This window comes from Alligator sinensis, unplaced genomic scaffold, assembly GCF_000455745.1.
Source record: "Alligator sinensis unplaced genomic scaffold, ASM45574v1 scaffold869_1, whole genome shotgun sequence".
NCBI classification, from domain to species: Eukaryota; Metazoa; Chordata; order Crocodylia; family Alligatoridae; genus Alligator; species Alligator sinensis.
The window spans coordinates 614,906-633,662 of record NW_005842159.1 but is presented as its reverse complement, the minus strand read 5'-3'; the positions used below and the strand labels follow the sequence as shown (position 1 = coordinate 633,662).

At 40.6% G+C, this 18,757-nt stretch overlaps 1 protein-coding gene across 1 annotated transcript in view; it reads right to left on the bottom strand.

The window, feature by feature from the left end:
- OTOL1 (otolin 1) overlaps window positions 1-18,757 on the bottom strand; it is a 70,861-nt gene that overhangs the window by 13,606 nt on the left and 38,498 nt on the right. The window contains exons 5-6 of the mRNA XM_014520837.2: window positions 15,217-15,341; window positions 15,038-15,091 (exon numbers count right to left, since the gene is read on the bottom strand). Of these exons, the coding sequence (XP_014376323.2) occupies window positions 15,038-15,065 (28 nt within the window). The 5' untranslated portion in view covers window positions 15,066-15,091; window positions 15,217-15,341. The remainder of the gene's footprint in view (window positions 1-15,037; window positions 15,092-15,216; window positions 15,342-18,757) is intronic.

The following is an 18,757-nucleotide window of genomic DNA, read 5'->3' as shown; positions in this document are numbered from 1 at the left end:
AAGAAATTAAGGGCACATTTACACGTCCTCCAGGGGTGCGGTGGTGGTGCTTTAATTAGAGTGACTCTGAGAGCTGCTCTAATTAAAGCACCACAGCATCTCATGTATCAACATCCCTGCACTTCAAAATGGTGGTGGGGGTACTTGAATTAAAGTTTGTTAGAGAGCTTTAGTTTGAGTGTCCCCACACGTAGGCAGGGACACTGATGCATGACAGTGGGAGGCTGCTAGAGTGCGGTAATTACTACACCCCAGAAGACTCAATTAATTGAGTCTGTAATTACAGCATGTCAGAGCACCCTCCACACTCATGTACAGGCACCCTAAAAGTCCTGCTTTGCCTCCCTGAACTGTTGAACAAATAGATACATTTCCACTGCAGATCCCCGATCATATTTTCATTCTCAGCATACCTCTTGTGGTGTCTCAAACTGGTTTGAGATGCCACAGGCATGCACGCACTCATCTGGATGTGCCCCAGAAGGTCATCTAGTCCAACTACCTGCTCAAAGCAGGACCACCCCCAAACAGATAATTCTAGCAGGGGCTTTGCCAAGCCAAGCCTTACAACCCTCCAAAGATGGAGATTCCATAACCTCTCTAGGTAACCCATTCCAGTGTTTCAACCCGGTGGGTAATGCACAGTCATTTAGTACTTGCTAAAGAAAGTACTAAATGACTATGCAGTACCAACTGTGCCATGGAGCACATGTGTAGACCTGCCCAGTGTAGTGCTAATGGCAAAATAGAGATGTTGGATCTCAGTCTGAGGAGTGAACCATGTGTAGCTATAATGTGCAAGGAAAGTATGTGAATTAGACTTAGTTCCTTCCTTAGCTTATTCTTGTTCCAACCTGAAGTGATTTGTTGTTTATCCATTTTGGTTGGATGGTTGGTAGGTGAACAGCAGACCCAAACCTCCTCCCATTCCCCATTCTGTCTGTCCTTTGCATTTGATCTGGTAAGGACTGAACAGATAGGTGGCACTTTTTATTCCTGTGCATATCACCAGAGATCTAGGAGGGAAGAATAACTGATCGCAAAGTCACAGTCACAATCCAACCAATACAAATTAGGGGCCAGTGTGATAGCCTTGTACTGTATTAAGTATTTTAAATCACAGGGGTTACTTGCACAGTAAGACACTATTCAATTTGACCAAGGATGACAGAATTGGGCCCTCTATTTTTACAGAGTATAATAAGGAAGGTATCTTCTGCAGACAGAGTTAACTGGGGCTATCTGACTTAAAATATGAAATAAAGGACTAATATTCTTTTAAAACATTATAATAGCCCAAATATGGTTTTGGAATCTGCATGAAAAGAGAAAATAAGCAACACAATAAAAAGCCCTCAAGAACTTCATTTTGGAGCAGTGTTTTAAATTCTAACTGCCTCAAAGGGAATTCTCTACATGACTTGTGTCTAGGTCCTGAGCCTACAATTAACTTAAGTGCAAATCAGATGTACAAGATATACTGAGAAAATCCTGGTCCCAATCTTCCATTTCAAAATGTGCTTTTTTTCATCCCAGCAGAATTAACCTTAAACCAGAGAGCAATGCTCTTGGTGCTCACCTTGCCACCATGTGGTGAGCAGCCATGAGCCAAAAAGTGATAATAATGTATGTACATCAAAAGCACAATGTTCAGCACAAGCCAAGAACAGAACAGAGGGGGACTGTTTCTTAGATAGTAGAAACAAGTTAATGTAAGATGTGAAAGGCGAGGCAGCCACTTCCTTTTTCAGGATAGTCTTGTTATTTTATACTCCAAATGCCTAAGCACAATATATGGCATTGTACGAGCACTGTAACTCAAGCAATTAGCAAGGTAATGGTCTGTGGGGCTCATTAGAGCAGAACATCAGTTTAAACACTTGGCAGGAAGCTATGGAAAACCCATAACTTTAAAATGCTAAAAGCCAACAAACAGAACAGAAGAACAGTAGCATTTACACCGTCAGGTTGTTCCTCTGGGCTAGTAAACAGGACAGTACTGTGGTATCTGTATATTTGGTCCATTTATGTGAATGTAAAACAAGTTAACTAATAGTTGTAGGGTCTAGCTTCACCCACAGAAACTAAAAAAATGCATTATAACTTGATAATTTTCCTCTTAGTCATGCATTTATTATCATAAATGCTACTGTAATGTGAATAAACTGTCATCTATTTTTATTTTAATTCCCTAACGTCTCAAGTTAGATCCCTGACCACTTAATGCACTTATAAAAAGTAAATTTAGACTTATAATAAAAAGAATTAAAAATACTTGAGGTGAAATCCTAGTACCTCAAAGTACTAAACTAATGGACTAAACTTCCATTAACTCCGATATGGTCAGGATTTCATCCCTAGAGTTTTGGAAGGAATAGAAACCTCCATGCTATAGTTATGAACATGCTACATAATCTAACATCTTCTGCAGCTAGTTTTTTTATATCTTCCTACTGCACTGCTTGTTGTCCCTTCCTCTGGAACATCTGGTTTTGTCTACTGTCAGAGACAGGATCCTGGACTAGATGAACATTGGGTCTGATCTAATCAGGAATTCCTTTGTTCCAAAGGAACATCAGCAGTAGAGTATTTTATTTTGACTTTTATTTATTAACTTAACTTCCTTTAGGAGTCTGCCAGTGTGAAGTCAGGCAGTAGGTAGGGCAGAGTGGCAACTTAGGGCATTCATAAACATGCTATGGGAGGCCACTTTAATTAGTGAGCTGCGCTAATTAAAAGCACCTGAGCATCACATGTATCAGCATTCCCACACTGAAAAATGTCAGTGGGCATAAGCGACTGATAGCAAGGGCACGGGGGGGAGGGGAAGGGGGGGCACATGCCACCCCCTCCTCCAACAGGGCCATCCCTGCTGGCAGCAGTGGCGGCTTCTGCGGGTGCCCCCACAGACTCAAGAGGCACCAGTTGCCCATGTCAGTGGGGCATTTTGAACTAAAGCTCACTGAACAAGCTTTATTCTAAAGCACTCCACCGCCACTTTTCAGTGCAGGAAGACTGATACACATGATGCTGGATGCTGCTAGAGCGCATTAAATTTCCATGCTCCAGCAAAACTTGATTAAATCAAGTCTGCTCCAATGTGCTGCTTTTTACAGCACCTGGGAGCAGCCTTGCTGCACATCTATAGGAGCCCTTAAACACTAGCTCATTCAGAAAGGCATAAATTTCCCTAGGAGACAGCTTAATGCTATGAATATATTTGCAAAGAGTGGGGGTACTTAGTAGAAAGGATTAAAGTAATTTAAAAACAAAGAATACAGAAAGAATAGCACTACTTTAGTACTCCTGCTCTCTGCAAGTCTATTCACAGCACGATGCTGTAGTCTATCACCTATGAAAGCTTATGCCCTTTGTACATATGAGTTACTCGTTAAGGTACCACCCTCTTTAAAGTACATCCTTGCCTTCTACCTTTAAAGTAAAAAAATTAAATCACTTTTTTTTTAAATCAACAAGTTTTGTCAACTTCTGTAACTATTTCTAAAAATAAATGTACTAGAAATTTAAATAGCCTGATATTCTAACAAAACAGTATGTATATAATAAAACTGTTTCTTAATATAATAAATTGCCAAAACACTCAGAACTTATTGTGTTACAAACTAATGGTTATTTTTAAAAGCTAGACTATATATCCTTGAAAATAGGGGCTAATAATTAGACAGTCAGACTCTTCATTATAGTGAGCCAAGGTGTTACTAAAATAAAGACTTTAAGCTTTATAAACACACCATAATAAAATCAAAGGGTATTTTTTTCATTATATCAGATTTCTTGCCAATCTCTATAAAACAATTTACTCTAATTTGCTCACTTGAAATATATATATACACATTTCATAATAGATGCAGAATGAGAGCAATTATGCTTCACTGTGATGATATCTAGTTTAGTGGATCTACACTTAATTGGGTATAAATGTCCACTAAATGTTAGCATCTGTCCCACAACTCTGCTGTTATAGTGCAGCTGTGCTTTGTTTTCCTCCCTAAATAACAGTATCTAAATAATCTAGTCTACAACAAAGTTCATCTGCAACCAAGAGATCTTAAATAATGGGTAGATGATTGAGTTTTCTGTTGTTTGAATAACATTTTGAGTTTTTATTCTGAAGGGAGAAACGTAAAAGAGTTTCCTCATAATTACATATTCACTAAATGCATTAGTTTTTTCTTGAGGCAAATTATATTGATAGTACCTTGTAAACTCCATAATTTCATTGCAAAAGCCCAGCCCAAAGATAAAGCAAGCAATGTTTGTTATCTCCTACCTTATGAAAGTTCTCTTTATCAGGAATATTCGCCCTGGATGGCACATTGGAAAAGTTAATCTTATTCTCATGCAAGCAGTAATCTATTTTATTTCTTTAATTACTTTTATTGTAGCCAATGAGTGGATTTGCTGTGCAGAGAGGAAATGGGATTGGTGAATTCTCTTGAAAATAACCAGAATGACACTGAAATCTGAGGAAATGCAAATGCAGTCCACAAGCTAGGACTCTTCACCTGTTTTTTGCTGGCTTTTTGCCAGGTGCCTGCTATCAAGCTGAAAAGCATAAAAGATTCTCATTCCAGTGCAACCATTCTGGGTGATAGAAGATGCTCAAGAAATTCTTTCTGCTTCTATATCTGAACAGCAATTGACAGTGTGCTATATACCGCACTTGAGGGTCAGAAGGAAAGGGCCACGAGGAAGGCACACTTTGCATTAGAAACAATATAAGAGATGCATGTTGCTTCTCATTCAAGTCATGGGCTGAAGTTCTTGGTCCATTAAAGTCAATGGAAATCCAGACAGTTTCTTGCTAAGACAGGTACGTGCATCTTCCCTTGGCACGATCACCTGTCGGGATGATGGCAGGTTAGATTCCATGCCCTATCAATCCAAGCCAGAAATATCCAAGCCATGTCTGAGGTAAAAAAAAAAAAAAAGAGCTTGTCACTATAAGGTAACACTTGGGAATTAGTTTCCTTTATAAATAGAAACATTTTTAAAAACACTGCATGCTAACTAGAACCAGGTACTTATTTAGTTATTGCAAATCTTAACAACAGGAGGGATCTAAGGGATCACTGGTTGCTACACAGTAAAAGTTTGTGTGCAGTGGAAACTACTATCCATTTGGATACTTTCGTGATCAATACAGTCCAATCCCTGAAACAGTGGAACTGGACTGAATGAGTATACTCAAAATATTACTTTTATTTATTCCCTTTCAATCTCCTAAGCTTTTTTATTTTTAATTTCATAGAATTTTTTTTATTGCATTTCATCAAATGCTGTATTTCACTTTGGTCAAAAAATGCAAATGTGTTTTTCCTTTACTGAAAGACATTATGGGTTTTGGTATACATTTTGGATATTGCATAGTTCATGCATTATGATTTTTCATTTTAAAAGGGAAATAAGTGATCGTGTGTCAGAGTGATACTGTACAGTACTGTGCCTTTGAAGAAGAAATAAGGCTTGTTTGAAGTAACAGATAGCTCACTGCAGCTGGATCAGGAAGTGACAGTGTTAAAGCAAGACTAAAGCAGCAAAAAATTTGAATTTTTTGGCAAAGCTTTTCCTCTGAAAATGTGAGGCTGATAGGAGATGCACATAGATTCATAGATGCTAGGGTCGGAAGGGACCTCAATAGATCATCGAGTCCGACCCCCTGCATAGGCAGGAAAGAGTGCTGGGTTCAGATGACCCCAGCTAGATGCCTATCTAACCTCCTCTTGAAGACCCCCAGGGTAGGGGAGAGCACCACCTCCCTTGGGAGCCCATTCCAGACCTTGGCCACTCTGACTGTGAAGAAGTTCTTCCTAATGTCTAGTCTAAATCTGCTCTCTGCTAGCTTGTGGCCATTATTTCTTGTAAGCCCCAGGGGCACCTTGGTGAATAAAACCTCACCAATTCCCTTCTGTGCCCCCGTGATGAACTTATAGGCAGCCACAAGGTCGCCTCTCAACCTTCTCTTGCGGAGGCTGGAGAGGTCCAGGTGCCCCAGTTTCTCCTCATAGGGCTTGGCCTGCAAGCCCTTAACCATACGAGTGGCCCTTCTCTGGACCCTCTCCAGGTTATCCACATCCCTCTTGACGTGTGGCACCCAAAATTGCACGCAGTATTCCAGCTGTGGTCTGACCAGCTCCCAATAGAGGGGAAGTATCACCTCCTTGGATCTGTTCATCATGCATCTGCTGATGCACGATAATGTGCCATTAGCTTTTCTGATGGCTTCGTCACACTGCCAACTCATGTTCATCTTGGAGTCCATGGACTACCATGCTCTGGGCGGTGTGCTGAGGGAGTTTGGTGCACAGGTGGACCGAAGACACCCAAGATCTTAAATATTACTATTCGTGTCATGATGTTTCTCCTTCATGTGACTCAGTTTTCTAGGCAGACGCAACTGATGTTCATATGGTAATAAATATGATGATTACATATTTTATTTAAGCACTCTTACCCAGCATCATTCCCAAATCCAAATTCTGCTACTTATCAGGAATGTTTTTGAGTATAAAGTAATGCCAAGGAGACAAAGCTAATCAGAACATCAAATGTTCTGTTAACTCTTCCACCAGTTGGCACCCTTCAGTACTACTCCTAGCAAAAAGAAGTATACAGCCATGCTCTTTAACAATCACAGGCCTAATTCTGTCACCTTTATTCAGCTGTATTGACCAACAGGATTCTCTGGTTAGGTTTTCCGTTTCCTTATTAAAAACTGAAAGAGTCCCTCTTGCAAGTGAATGCTTTTGTGGATTCCTGTGCCTATTACACGAGGGTCTCATCAGATAATGCCTTCTGTTTTTCCTCTCTCTAGCTGTGTCAAACAGAACTGCCCAGTGTACCAAGCCAGAGTGTGTCCTGGAGAATCTCAGTGGGGCCACATAGAAAAAGGCAATATTACCAGATAAGATCCACAGGGACTAATGGATGAGGAGAGGATGATCTACAGCTACTCCAGACCTACAGTGCACATAGACAAGTGTCCAATCCATCTGGGTAGGGTACAGTAGGGTGCCAACTGAATTGTGCAATAGGAGGTGATCTGAAATCAGGCTTACTGATATACTGCCTTGGAATTAGGAACAATTCAATGGTGAACAGTGGTGGCAGAATATCAGTACTGTACCTAGATTTTGATCTGGGTCAATGGTACCTTGTACACTTGTTCAGGGAATTTAACAGGTTAATTCATTCCACCTTTCCCTTTACAAATGAAGACTCCTTCAATTCATTGGAATTCTTACCCCAGAGAGATTTAGATGAGCTACAATTCATTCTCAGCTTTTACAACCCAGTTCAAAGTACAGGAATGAGTACCAGGAGGCTGCCTTTCATCTCCTTATCCTGGTGCAAATAAAATCAGAAAAGCATCTCATTTAATTAATCAAATCTTACTGTATTACAGTATATTCATATTTCAGTTTAGCAATTGGACAGGGAAGATTGGGTTTTCTTCAAACATTCTTACAGTTAACAATCAATTCTCCTTTGATATAAGCTGTGGGTATTGTAATCTTCCTAAATTTATTTGCAATTTAAACACTTCACTTTCTCTACACAATATTCAGTATGTGACTTCAAGCAATAAAAAACTTCAGTATGGAAAACATATTATTAAAAGCATCAAGCCACCTTGATTCACCAGTTTTTCAAAATACTTCATTGAAATCAGTGACAGGTTTGCCTGCAAAAATCAAGGACATGTTCTAGCCCACTAACATATGCACGCTGTCAGCTCAATCACTGTATGACAACTTGCAGCAACCCTAAAAGCTATTTTTTGTCAATACCTCTGAAAATAGATCTTCAGTTCTACAAGGCTGATTCATTTCTGAATATATTATCAATTTTGCACCTATCAGACATAACTTTACATATTTTAAAAAGAAATTATGAACACATGTTTCTTCATCTATACAAGGTGCATCACTTAGCACTGGATTAGGCCAACGTCTGGAGCCGTGTTTTACTCTCCTATAGTGATGTAAATCCAAAAAAACTCCACAAAGTGTTTTTGTAGTCAAATAATCTGCACCACTGTTACAGAGACAAATTTGGCCTATAATCATTAATATTTTCTATTTTTACATTCTATGTTTTTATATTAAATTTCTTATACTCCTGTTGTACATCTGAGAGTGATGAACAAAAACAGGAATGACAAGATAGATTCTACAAAGTCACAAACACCTCTTATGAATTGCTCAATACTAGTTGAAACCAGCAAGGATTGAGAACACACAGTAATTTAGGAAAAAGGTGTCATTCCCAATAGGATGATGTACATTAGTTACCTGGAAAATATTTCATCTCTCTTTAACTACATAGTTAAAAATAGATTAAAAGAATATTATTATGATTTTGAAGTCAGCCCTCAAAGTTAGGACATGTCAGAAATAAGGTTGCTTTAGCAACCTGAATATATCCCCATTGTGTGTATGGAATATAAGGAGGTATTTACTTGAATACCCACACTTGCACTTCAAAGGGGTCCACACTTCCATTTGAAATTTCCAAACGAGTCCATAATAGGTCTGTGTGAAGCTTCAGTCCCTGATTCGATTCGGTGGAGATTCAGCCCGATTCAGTAGCCATATCTCTGAATCTGAATCAAATCAGAAGAAACTTTAATCTCTCCGAATCGAATCGGAACCCTCCAAATTGATTCGGAAAGATTTGGTGATTCAGATATAGACACAGCTTTAAATGTTTTTTCTACATACCTCAAGGTATCAGGCAGCTCATGAATGCCAAGATACTGGGGCATATGGAGCATCCCACAGGAGCGGGGGGGGGGGGGGGGGGGGGGGGGGTCCCCAGTGGGCTCAGCAGTAGACCCAGAAGCAGACCAAAAGCACTTCTGGGTCCACCTGGGAGTGTGCTGGTGGGACCCCCTGTGCCTCCTTGGCTCGACAACTGGTGCCTCCTGGGTCTGGGGGGGGCACCCAGGGTCCCCCCCCCCGTGGCCAATCACTGAACCAGGGGGCCAGGGAGTGCCCCCTTCCCACCCCCACATGCTACCCAGTGGACCCAGATGTGGACTGGAAGTACTGTGAGATACTCCATCTACCCCAGCATTGCAGCATTCGTGAGCCACGCCTGGTACCTCGAGGTATGAGGAAAAAACATTTAAAGCTGTGTCTATGGCAGAATAGCTGATTCTCCAAATCAGCATCAAATCTTCAGATTCAGATTTGGCCATATTGAATCAGGGACAGTGATCCAAATCAACGAATCGAATCACTGTCCCCGATTAAGGCTGAATCCAAATCAAACACGACCTGTTTTACACGCCCCTAGTCCACACATCCATTCTAAAAATGTTAGGGGCTTGCAAGTGAAAAAAAGGTTGAAAACCACTGGAATAGCTAGCATTATTTTGCCCCTGAAAGGTACTTTCAAAGGATCAAAGGGCTAGAAGGAAGCTACCTAGATTCAAGAACAACTCCTATTGATTTCATTTGCAATTGTGAATGGTCAGCATTTCTGCAAATCAGACCCCAACATCCCAAGTCAGGCATTTAGAAAATGGAGAACACACAATTTAGAAACCATCTTTGAAGTCTATTCTAAGTAACTTGCCCAGCAACACATAGAAAGCCTTGGTCTAAGGCTGGAAGAGAAGAATTCATTCAACTGTCTCACCACTTATACTGTTCCTTCTATTCTACAGGGATCCCTTCTCTTCTACAGGGATCTTACATATAACAGCCTCCATCAATCTATATGTCATTTCTATTTCCTAAGCTGACCCCCTGAATAAGGCAGGGATCCTGAGAAAAAGTAGTAATTGGTCACATACTCAAGGTTATCAGACAAACACAAAAGGACCAAATTAAGGTTGTACTGGAAACCTTGAAACTGGTATCTCCCGACATTCAGTTCAGACTTTGAACACTGATAATGTTTCGGAATGCATTCAGGTATGTAATTTCCTAGACATATAAAAAAGCAAACTGTAACACCCACATGGTTCATCCGCTGGATCAGAACATTCAGATACACCACAAATACGTTTGCCACCTGAGCTGAGACAGTAACTGCAAGGGGTGCAAGTCACTGGAGAATGCTCATTGTGGATGGACTCTTTAGAAATATTAACCATTAAGTTCAAGGTCATCTCTACTGAGCATGTGCAAATTGTAATTTTTTAAGCCTTAAAAATGGGTCAAATAAGGGGAAATGTTCATGAGGAAAGCAAAAGGCATCCCACTTGCTTCAGCCCTACCCATACCAACATTTAAGGGTCTCATATTTCAAGTTTCTCAAGTTAAAGGTTAACATAACATTTTAAAATGGTAGAACAATGTGTTTTGATGTAATGAGGTGTAAGGATTTCTTCAGGGCGATATCTTTTATTGGATCAACCATGTAGTTGAAGTAAAGTTAGACAAACTTTCAAAAGCAAGACATTCTTTGTCACTTCTCTCTACCTGTCTAACTTTATGTCTACTTGTCTAACTTTATCCCATTTACATAGCTTGTCCAAAAAAAGATATTACACTAAGAAATCCTTGTCTCAAGTAACTTCTGGTCCATCACAGTTAAAACATCACTCTTTCACTACCATGTTGATGCGGCCTCATTCTCAGAAATGGCTGATGATTTTGATTAAACATTTTTCCCCACAAACATCACCTAAACTTACGTGCAACTAAAATCAAGAGTTTTAAAATGGGAAGTGTCAACATCTTTGTAGACAGCACTAGAAACACATATTATTATGCATTGTATACTTTAACTTTTCTAATTAAACTCTATTCTATTCTTCTGTATTGAAAAAACGGTAATAATGGTGAAACCAATACAGTTAGATTGTTCTACAGTGCTACCTCTCATTAACCACAGAGATAAAATTACTGGAATAAAAAGAAAAATGACTTGTGCTAAAAGACTCCTATTCTACAAGTGAAAGACAAATTAAATATATGAGATTTAAAAACACAATACTGTTACTAAAAATGTAATTTGCACTTACAGTTTGAAATGAAATTGTGGACATTAATCAACTACATTATAATAATGTGTATTTGGATCAAAAGGTTTAATTATGCCTTGAGCATTAGCAGTTACCCACATATTTTAGATAGTCAGTTTATTTCTCTATCTCTTCCTTTCTCTCTCTCAGACTGCTTAGTTCAAATAACCTTACAGTGTTCGTGTTCAAGAGGAGGAAAGAGTTATAATTGCTTCCATTGTATAATAGCTCAGAACTGCAATGTGTTTAATAATATAACAGCAAACACTTTACGTGCCTTTTGTAGATGCATTATGAAAAGAATGCATAGTACAGCATAACATTTACAAAAGATCTTATCTTAGGCTTGGTCTAGTGTGTCCTGGATTGCCATCTGGTTAAATTTAACAAGAAAAAAAAAAGTCACTGTCTTCCTATTCAATTCTATTCAGTGAATTAATATAGGTGTGATTTTGCATTGCTTACTCTTACAAGGAATCCCATCAGCAACCACTATCTTAGTCATCTGAGTAAAAGACAGCAGGATAGAACCTACACCAAATATCTCATCATGTCAAGAACTACCCACCAGGGCAAGTAAACTATTCATAACAAAACCCTTGGGTTGGTTTTAAATAAGTACCTTTCAGAGGCAAAACAAGCATTATAATGTTGCAACTTTTCTTTTTTCTAAATCAAGATTACTACAGTTTGCAATGCAACCTATGTGTATTCAGCAAAGCTACTCTTTCTGGGTCCTAACTTAAGGCCTTACTGATAGCTTATCCTTGCAAGAAAGACAGCTTCAATCTCATAGATTCATAGATGTTAGGGTCGGAAGGGACCTACCTCAATAGATCATCGAGTCCGACCCCCTGCATAAGCAGGAAAGAGGGCTGGGTCTAGGTGAGCCCAGCTAGATACTCGTCTAACCTCCTCTTGAAGACCCCCAGGGTAGGGGGGGAGAGCACCACCTCCCTTGGGAGCCCGTTCCAGACCTTGGCCACTCGAACTGTGAAGAAGTTCTTCCTAATGTCCAATCTAAATCTGCTCTCTGCTAGCTTGTGGCCATTATTTCTTGTAACCCCCGGGGGCGCCTTGGTGAATAAATACTCACCAATTCCCTTCTGTGCCCCCATGATGAACTTATAGGCAGCCACAAGGTCGCCTCTCAACCTTCTCTTGCGGAGGCTGAAAAGGTCCAGTTTCTCTAGTCTCTCCTCGTAGGGCTTGGTCTGCAGGCCCTTAACCATACGAGTGGCCCTTCTCTGGACCCTCTCCAGGTTATCTGCATCCCTCTTGAATTGTGGTGCCCAGAATTGCACGCAGTACTCCAACTGCGGTCTGACCAGCGCCCGATAGAGGGGAAGTATCACCTCCTTGGACCTATTCGTCATGCATCTGCTGATGCACGATAAAGTGCCATTGGCTTTTCTGATGGCTTCGTCACACTGCCGACTCATGTTCATCTTAGAGTCCACTAGGACTCCAAGATCCCTTTCCACTTCCATGCCACCCAGCAGGTCATTCCCTAGGCTGTAGGTGTGCTGGACATTTTTCCTCCCTAGGTGCAGCACTTTGCATTTCTCCTTGTTGAACTGCATTCTGTTGTTTTCTGCCCACTTGTCTAACCTGTCCAGGTCTGCTTGCAGCTGTTCCCTGCCCTCCGGCATGTCCACTTCTCCCCATAGCTTTGTGTCATCTGCAAACTTGGACAGAGTACATTTCACTCCCTCGTCCAAGTCGCTGATGAAGACATTAAAGAGTATCGGTCCAAGGACCGATGTTGGTATATTTGCTAAATGACTTGATTATAATACAAAAAACAGACTGGATTCTAGGTGAAGTAACAATTAGGACCCTGCAGGTTAAGCATGAAAATAAGTGTTTAACTTTATTTTAATCATTTTACTTAGTCATAAGAATCTACAAGTAATAACATATAATACACTGAACTGTATTCATATGTTCTGTTTGAATGCATATTTAAGAATGAGATCAATAAAGGCGGCACAAAAAGTTCTTCTGGAAGTACTTTCAGTTCTATTTATTACCATGAGTGAATCTATGCTTTTGAAAATGAGGTTCCAGATGATGTGGCACGTCGTATAACACAACACACATTTTTCTCCAGTTAAATGGGAGCTAAATGCTTCACTAATATGCTAAGAGGGCAGCACTATATTATCCATTTCAAGATCAAAACAAAATTAATAAAATTATTGGAATGTGCACTAATTTATAAAGTTTCAAAAAATTTCAACAAACTAGGCAAAACATAGGGTCCAAATAGTTAAAAGATAGTGTCATTAGTCCTGTAGTCATTAAAGTTAAATATACATCTCTTATTCAGATTCATAAAACAAAATCTAGCCTTCTGGAGCATCTTGACAATGCCTTCACAGTCAGTCATTTCTGCACCCGAGTTAAGGTTTTTAGCTAGAGCTAAAAATAGTCTGCACAGCTGTAAAATAGAAGAGAGACATTACCAGAAATGGCTAACTGTGAAGGGAGGAAAGGGGAGTCTAAGGAGAGCCCAGAGGGACAGGAGCACAAAATACTTACCTTCAGTGCAGGGGGAAGCTGCCCTGGTGAGAAGGACCAGCCCCAAACATTTAGGAGCACATGCTCCTTCCAGATTGGCAGAAGGAGTGTTAGTGTTGACATTTCAGGCCCTCGAGAATGGCAAAAACGAAAGTAGCAGTGGCAGACAAGAGAAGCCAGAACTGAAAGTGGCCAGATCTGTCAATCTCCTGCAAAAGACAGGAGAATGGACCAAAGTTCCTGGCCAAAAGTGGCTGGGGAAACCCTAACCTGGCATAGCCTGCTGGGAAGTGGACCGACAGAGCGGAGCGGGCATGACAGAGGCTGGAGGCAGCAAAAAGACTGCAAAAAGGAGAAGTGGCCATGAGTCTTAAAAGGGCCCTGCCCTTTTGAGACCACTTTGGCAGGGGGGAGGGGGTGGGTTTCTTTTCTCTTGGTTTAGATTTTTTTTTCCCCTCTCCTCCTTTCTTGCTGGACTATGTTGTGCTAAAGGAAAAAATGAGAGAAGGAATGTAGCTGGCCTGCCCTAGCAGAAAGCTGTTTAAGTAAAGTCTGTCCTGAGAGAGACATTGGGCTTGACCAAGGGTCTGGGCCCAGAGCTGGGACTTGAAGCTGAGAGACTGGAAATTCACAAGACTGTATGAATTAGATGGCCATGAACGGTTTGATGGACACATTGAGGAAGGAAGCAATTTAGGCTTAGTTCAGTTGTGGACTTATGACCTTTATTTTCTGGAAAGAACTTTTGATTGAAGTCAACTAGCCTGAGCAGAGGACAAATTGGTTTGAGTTTAATTTTTGTGGAGACCCAGAATGAACGGATTTAAATTGATTATGAAGTTCCTGAACAGAAAGTTGATTTTGTAGTTATCCTTAATTGGACTTGATTTGGACTGATTTAAATTAAGTGCCATTTGACATAGCAAAGACAACCAACAATTTATTGACTTTATTGAAGACAGGACATGATAAGGGTGGGGTGTAAGGGGAGGAGGAGCCCCATGAAAAAGTATGTTGCCTCGGTGAGCGAGGAGAGTTACTGCTCAGCCTATATCCACCTCCCAATAAACATCAAGCAACATCAAGGTGCAGTGCATAAAAATGGGCATCTCAGGTCAGGTAATTGTAAAATGCTCTCATTCGCCTCACAGCTCATCCCAACAAGGTTTTAGGCCACCGTGGACTGTGGCCATATAGCATTTCCACTTGATGTTGGCAGCAAAATTACAGAAGGGACAAGGCAAGGATAAGCCCTTACTAGACACAGCTGGGGAAATTCACACACCAGGTAGGGTTTAGAGGAAACAGAGGCCAGCAGCAATGAAAAGACAGCAGTGGGGGCTACTCAGTGGCCCCTGGGGCACAGCAAGAGAAGAAGCATCTGGACAAGGAGGCAAGAAGCTCCAAAGCTCTCCCAAGAGCCAAAGAGAAACCACAGGGAAGTGGAGCCTGCTGGGTAAAGGTATAACCACAGCAAATCCCAAAGCGGAGAGGTGAGAGACAGAAGGCACTTACCTGGGTGGTCCATGGGAAGAGAGATCATGCTGGGGAGGAAGGGCCCAACTCCACCTAGAAGAGAAAAGACAGGGATATAAATATAACAAAAACATTAACTGCCGGTGCGCAGGTAAGTATAAGCATGGGCGCTGGATGCAGCCAGCTGAACACTGTACTGCACTGCACTGGGAGCTCACCAATTAAAATGAATTCACTTTTACTGGCTTGACTGGGTGTCTTCTGATAACAGCTCTCATTGGGGAATTAACTTTTCATTCTTCCATCACATCAAGGTATGTCATTAATCACCCTCACCCCGGCCCTGATCACATATACAAAGACAGACAATAATCAATTTTAAAATCCAGAACACCAGGAAAAAATAAAGAAGAGCTGAAAAACTGAAAATGCTTGAAAACAGGCAAAGCTTTTTTCCACCCCCATAAATTAGACAAAAAAAGGAACAAGTAATCAGATCAAGAAACAATAATATCCAAAAGAATAAGATAGAACATACATACACACAAACTTGAGCTGGGTAAAAAAAAAGTGTTTATTATTTTTCAGAGGGTTGTTTTTTTTTAATTCTACAAAAATGTGTCATTTTTCCAACAGAAACACAATTCTGTGAAATTTAAACTTTTGAAACCTCAATTGTTTTTTGATTCTTCTTTTCTCATCCAGAAAAAGGAAAATATATCAGATCAAAATAAAAATATCCTGCTTGTGTATTCATAGAAAAAGTAGCTGTTTTGATATAACAAGCTTAATTGGACTATTTGAACCAGTTCAAATTCCAACTTCTTTCCCAGTTTTGGATCCCTGTTATGTTTTCTTTTAAAAGCCTGATCCCAGATTCCATGATTGTTCATATCTTGAGGTAGGCACCTGTGCCATTATTTGTCCATAGAAGACGGAGGACACATTTGGTACTACATAAATTAATATTATTAATATTAATCTCTTATGAAATACACTAAAAAAAAATCTAGATCATAAATTCCAGAAACTCAACTAGAAGTTAACTAAAACAGAGTAAGATACAGAAATATTTCATATTGCTTTAAAATGAGCAGCTTGCCTTTGCAGTCTGAGCTGCCATTGTAGGAATTCTCCAGTTGAGAATCACAACATCTGTGCATGATTCTGTAAAGTGATAGATCTTTTTAGCTTTCATGTTCATCTCCCACAGAAGCCCCAAACATAGTATTTTATATACTTTTCAATTTTTCTAGTTAGGGAATACCAAAAACCTGCAAATATAGAATCAGCGGTTTTATAAAATCAGCTACGAGGCCATTTTGAGATGCAGTCAAAATCTGAAGCCAGATTATCATCTTCATTAAGATGAATGACAATCGATCCAGAAATCTGACATGTTATATGCAACTGGTTTGACAAACTGTCCATTTGACGTGTGCTAAATTCTTTTACCATTGTAAAAAAGTGCTGCTCTGAATGATTTGCTGGAAACACTGATGTGGTAACTAAAGAAGTAGATACCTCCAGTGTTGGCTACAAATACACCTGATTCAACAGCATGTACTTAATTTTCATTAAATGAAAATATTTTCAAATCTCACTAGTGACCCTGGCTGTGGGACATTCTTTTTTGAAGACCAAGAGAGAAAGTTGTTGTTTCACTTTCTTCACAGTCTGCCATTTTTCCTTTTTCTCCTTTTTGCCCCAGAAGTACAACCGATCCCTGTTTTCCAGGATGACCCATTTTTCCAAAAAACTCAGGATCTCCTTTAAGGCCTTGTGAAGAAGAGAAGATGATCCCGATACTAACCAAAAGCAAGCAGGAGCCAGTGAAAGAAAAGACATCTTGCCGGGAGCCACGCCTCCAGAGTTACTACTCTGTAAAGCTAGGACAGCTAGAGAAAGGGGCGGGGATGAGGAGAGACCTGGATGAATGATAGGAGAGTGACATGGCAGAGAGCGGGGAAGCAGCAAAGAATCGTGACAGCTGGAGCGACGGGGAGTCAAACGGCTATTGGATGACAGATTAAGAACAGTTTCTACTAGCAGAGATTGACTCCGTTTTGGGGACTCATCAATATAAACAAGATATAAAAGAAGGAAAAAAAACCCTGAAGAAACACAGGAAAACATAGGAGACTGGTATATACAAGTAAAATCTTTCTTTGAAGTTATATATTAAGCACACAAAAAAAAAAAATCAAAGAACTTAAAGTGAAAATGAATATATTAAACCTACCGATATAAAAGAAAAAGAGAAAAAAAAAGATAGGGGAATTTTGATATTCTGAGGCTGACGGTTATCATAAAGACTTTTATTCTTTGAGATGTGTATCCCTAAGAGAAGGGTATACAAATTTACAGCCTATTATTATTATTGTCTCTTGTTCGGTTGTTGATTCTGATTTCTTTCTATACGGGACATTATACTCACCTGAGTCCAGAGAAACTATCTGGAAAGAAGTGGAAAGGAAAATCTGAACTATTTAAGATGTGATATCTTGTTTAACTGTCTTTTATTAATGGTAATTAAAAGAGAAAATAATTGATCACTGAGTTTTTATAATAGACCAGGTAGTATTTGCATAGTCTTTTGAAGAACGTTCCAAGAATTCCGTGCTAAAAAAATTAATCAACATATTCCGGTTAAAAATCTAGTGGTGTTTATAGATTCATAGATGTAGGGTCAGAAGGGACCTTGCAGATCTTCTAGTCTGACCCCCTGCTCTGGGCAAGAGAGAAAACTGGGCTCAAATGACCCCAGCTAGGTAATCATCAAGCCTCCTCTTAAAGACCCTCAAGGTAGGAGCCAGCACTACTTCCCTTGGAAGTTGGTTCCAGATCCTAGCTGCCCTGTCTGTGAAGTAGTGCCTTCTAATGTCTAGTCTGAACCTACTCTCCAACAATTTATGGCCGTTATTCCTTCTTATACCGGGAAGCGCTCGGGGGAACAAGGTCTTTCCCATTCCCCGCTGGTCCCCGCTAGTAAACTTATAGAAGGCCACCAGGTCCCCTCTCAGCCTTCTCTTGTGAAAGCTGAACAGGTTAAAGTCCTGCAGCCTCTCCTCGTAGGGTCTACCCTGCTGTAGTCATGCGAGTGGCCCTCCTTTGGACCCTCTCAATGCTGTACACGTCCCTCCTGAAGTGCGGCGCCCAGAACTGGACGCAATACTCCAACTGCGGCCTGACCAGTGTCGCATAGAGGGGGAGGATCACCTCCTTGGCCCTGCTTGTGATGCATCTGTGGATGCACAACAAGGTGCAGTTAGTCCTCCTGACTGTGTCCTCGCATTGGCGGCCCATGTTCATCTTGGAATCGATAATGACTCCCAGATTTCTTTCTGTCACTGTGCTTTCGCAGCCTTCTCTTGTGAAAGCTGAACAGGTTAAAGTCCTGCAGCCTCTCCTCGTAGGGTCTACCCTGCTGTAGTCATGCGAGTGGCCCTCCTTTGGACCCTCTCAATGCTGTACACGTCCCTCCTGAAGTGCGGCGCCCAGAACTGGACGCAATACTCCAACTGCGGCCTGACCAGTGTCGCATAGAGGGGGAGGATCACCTCCTTGGCCCTGCTTGTGATGCATCTGTGGATGCACAACAAGGTGCAGTTAGTCCTACTGACTGTGTCCTCGCATTGGCGGCCCATGTTCATCTTGGAATCGATAATGACTCCCAGATTTCTTTCTGTCACTGTGCTTTCGAGAATAGAGTTCCCCAGCCTATAGGTATGCTGCTGGTTCTTACTGCCCAAGTTCAGG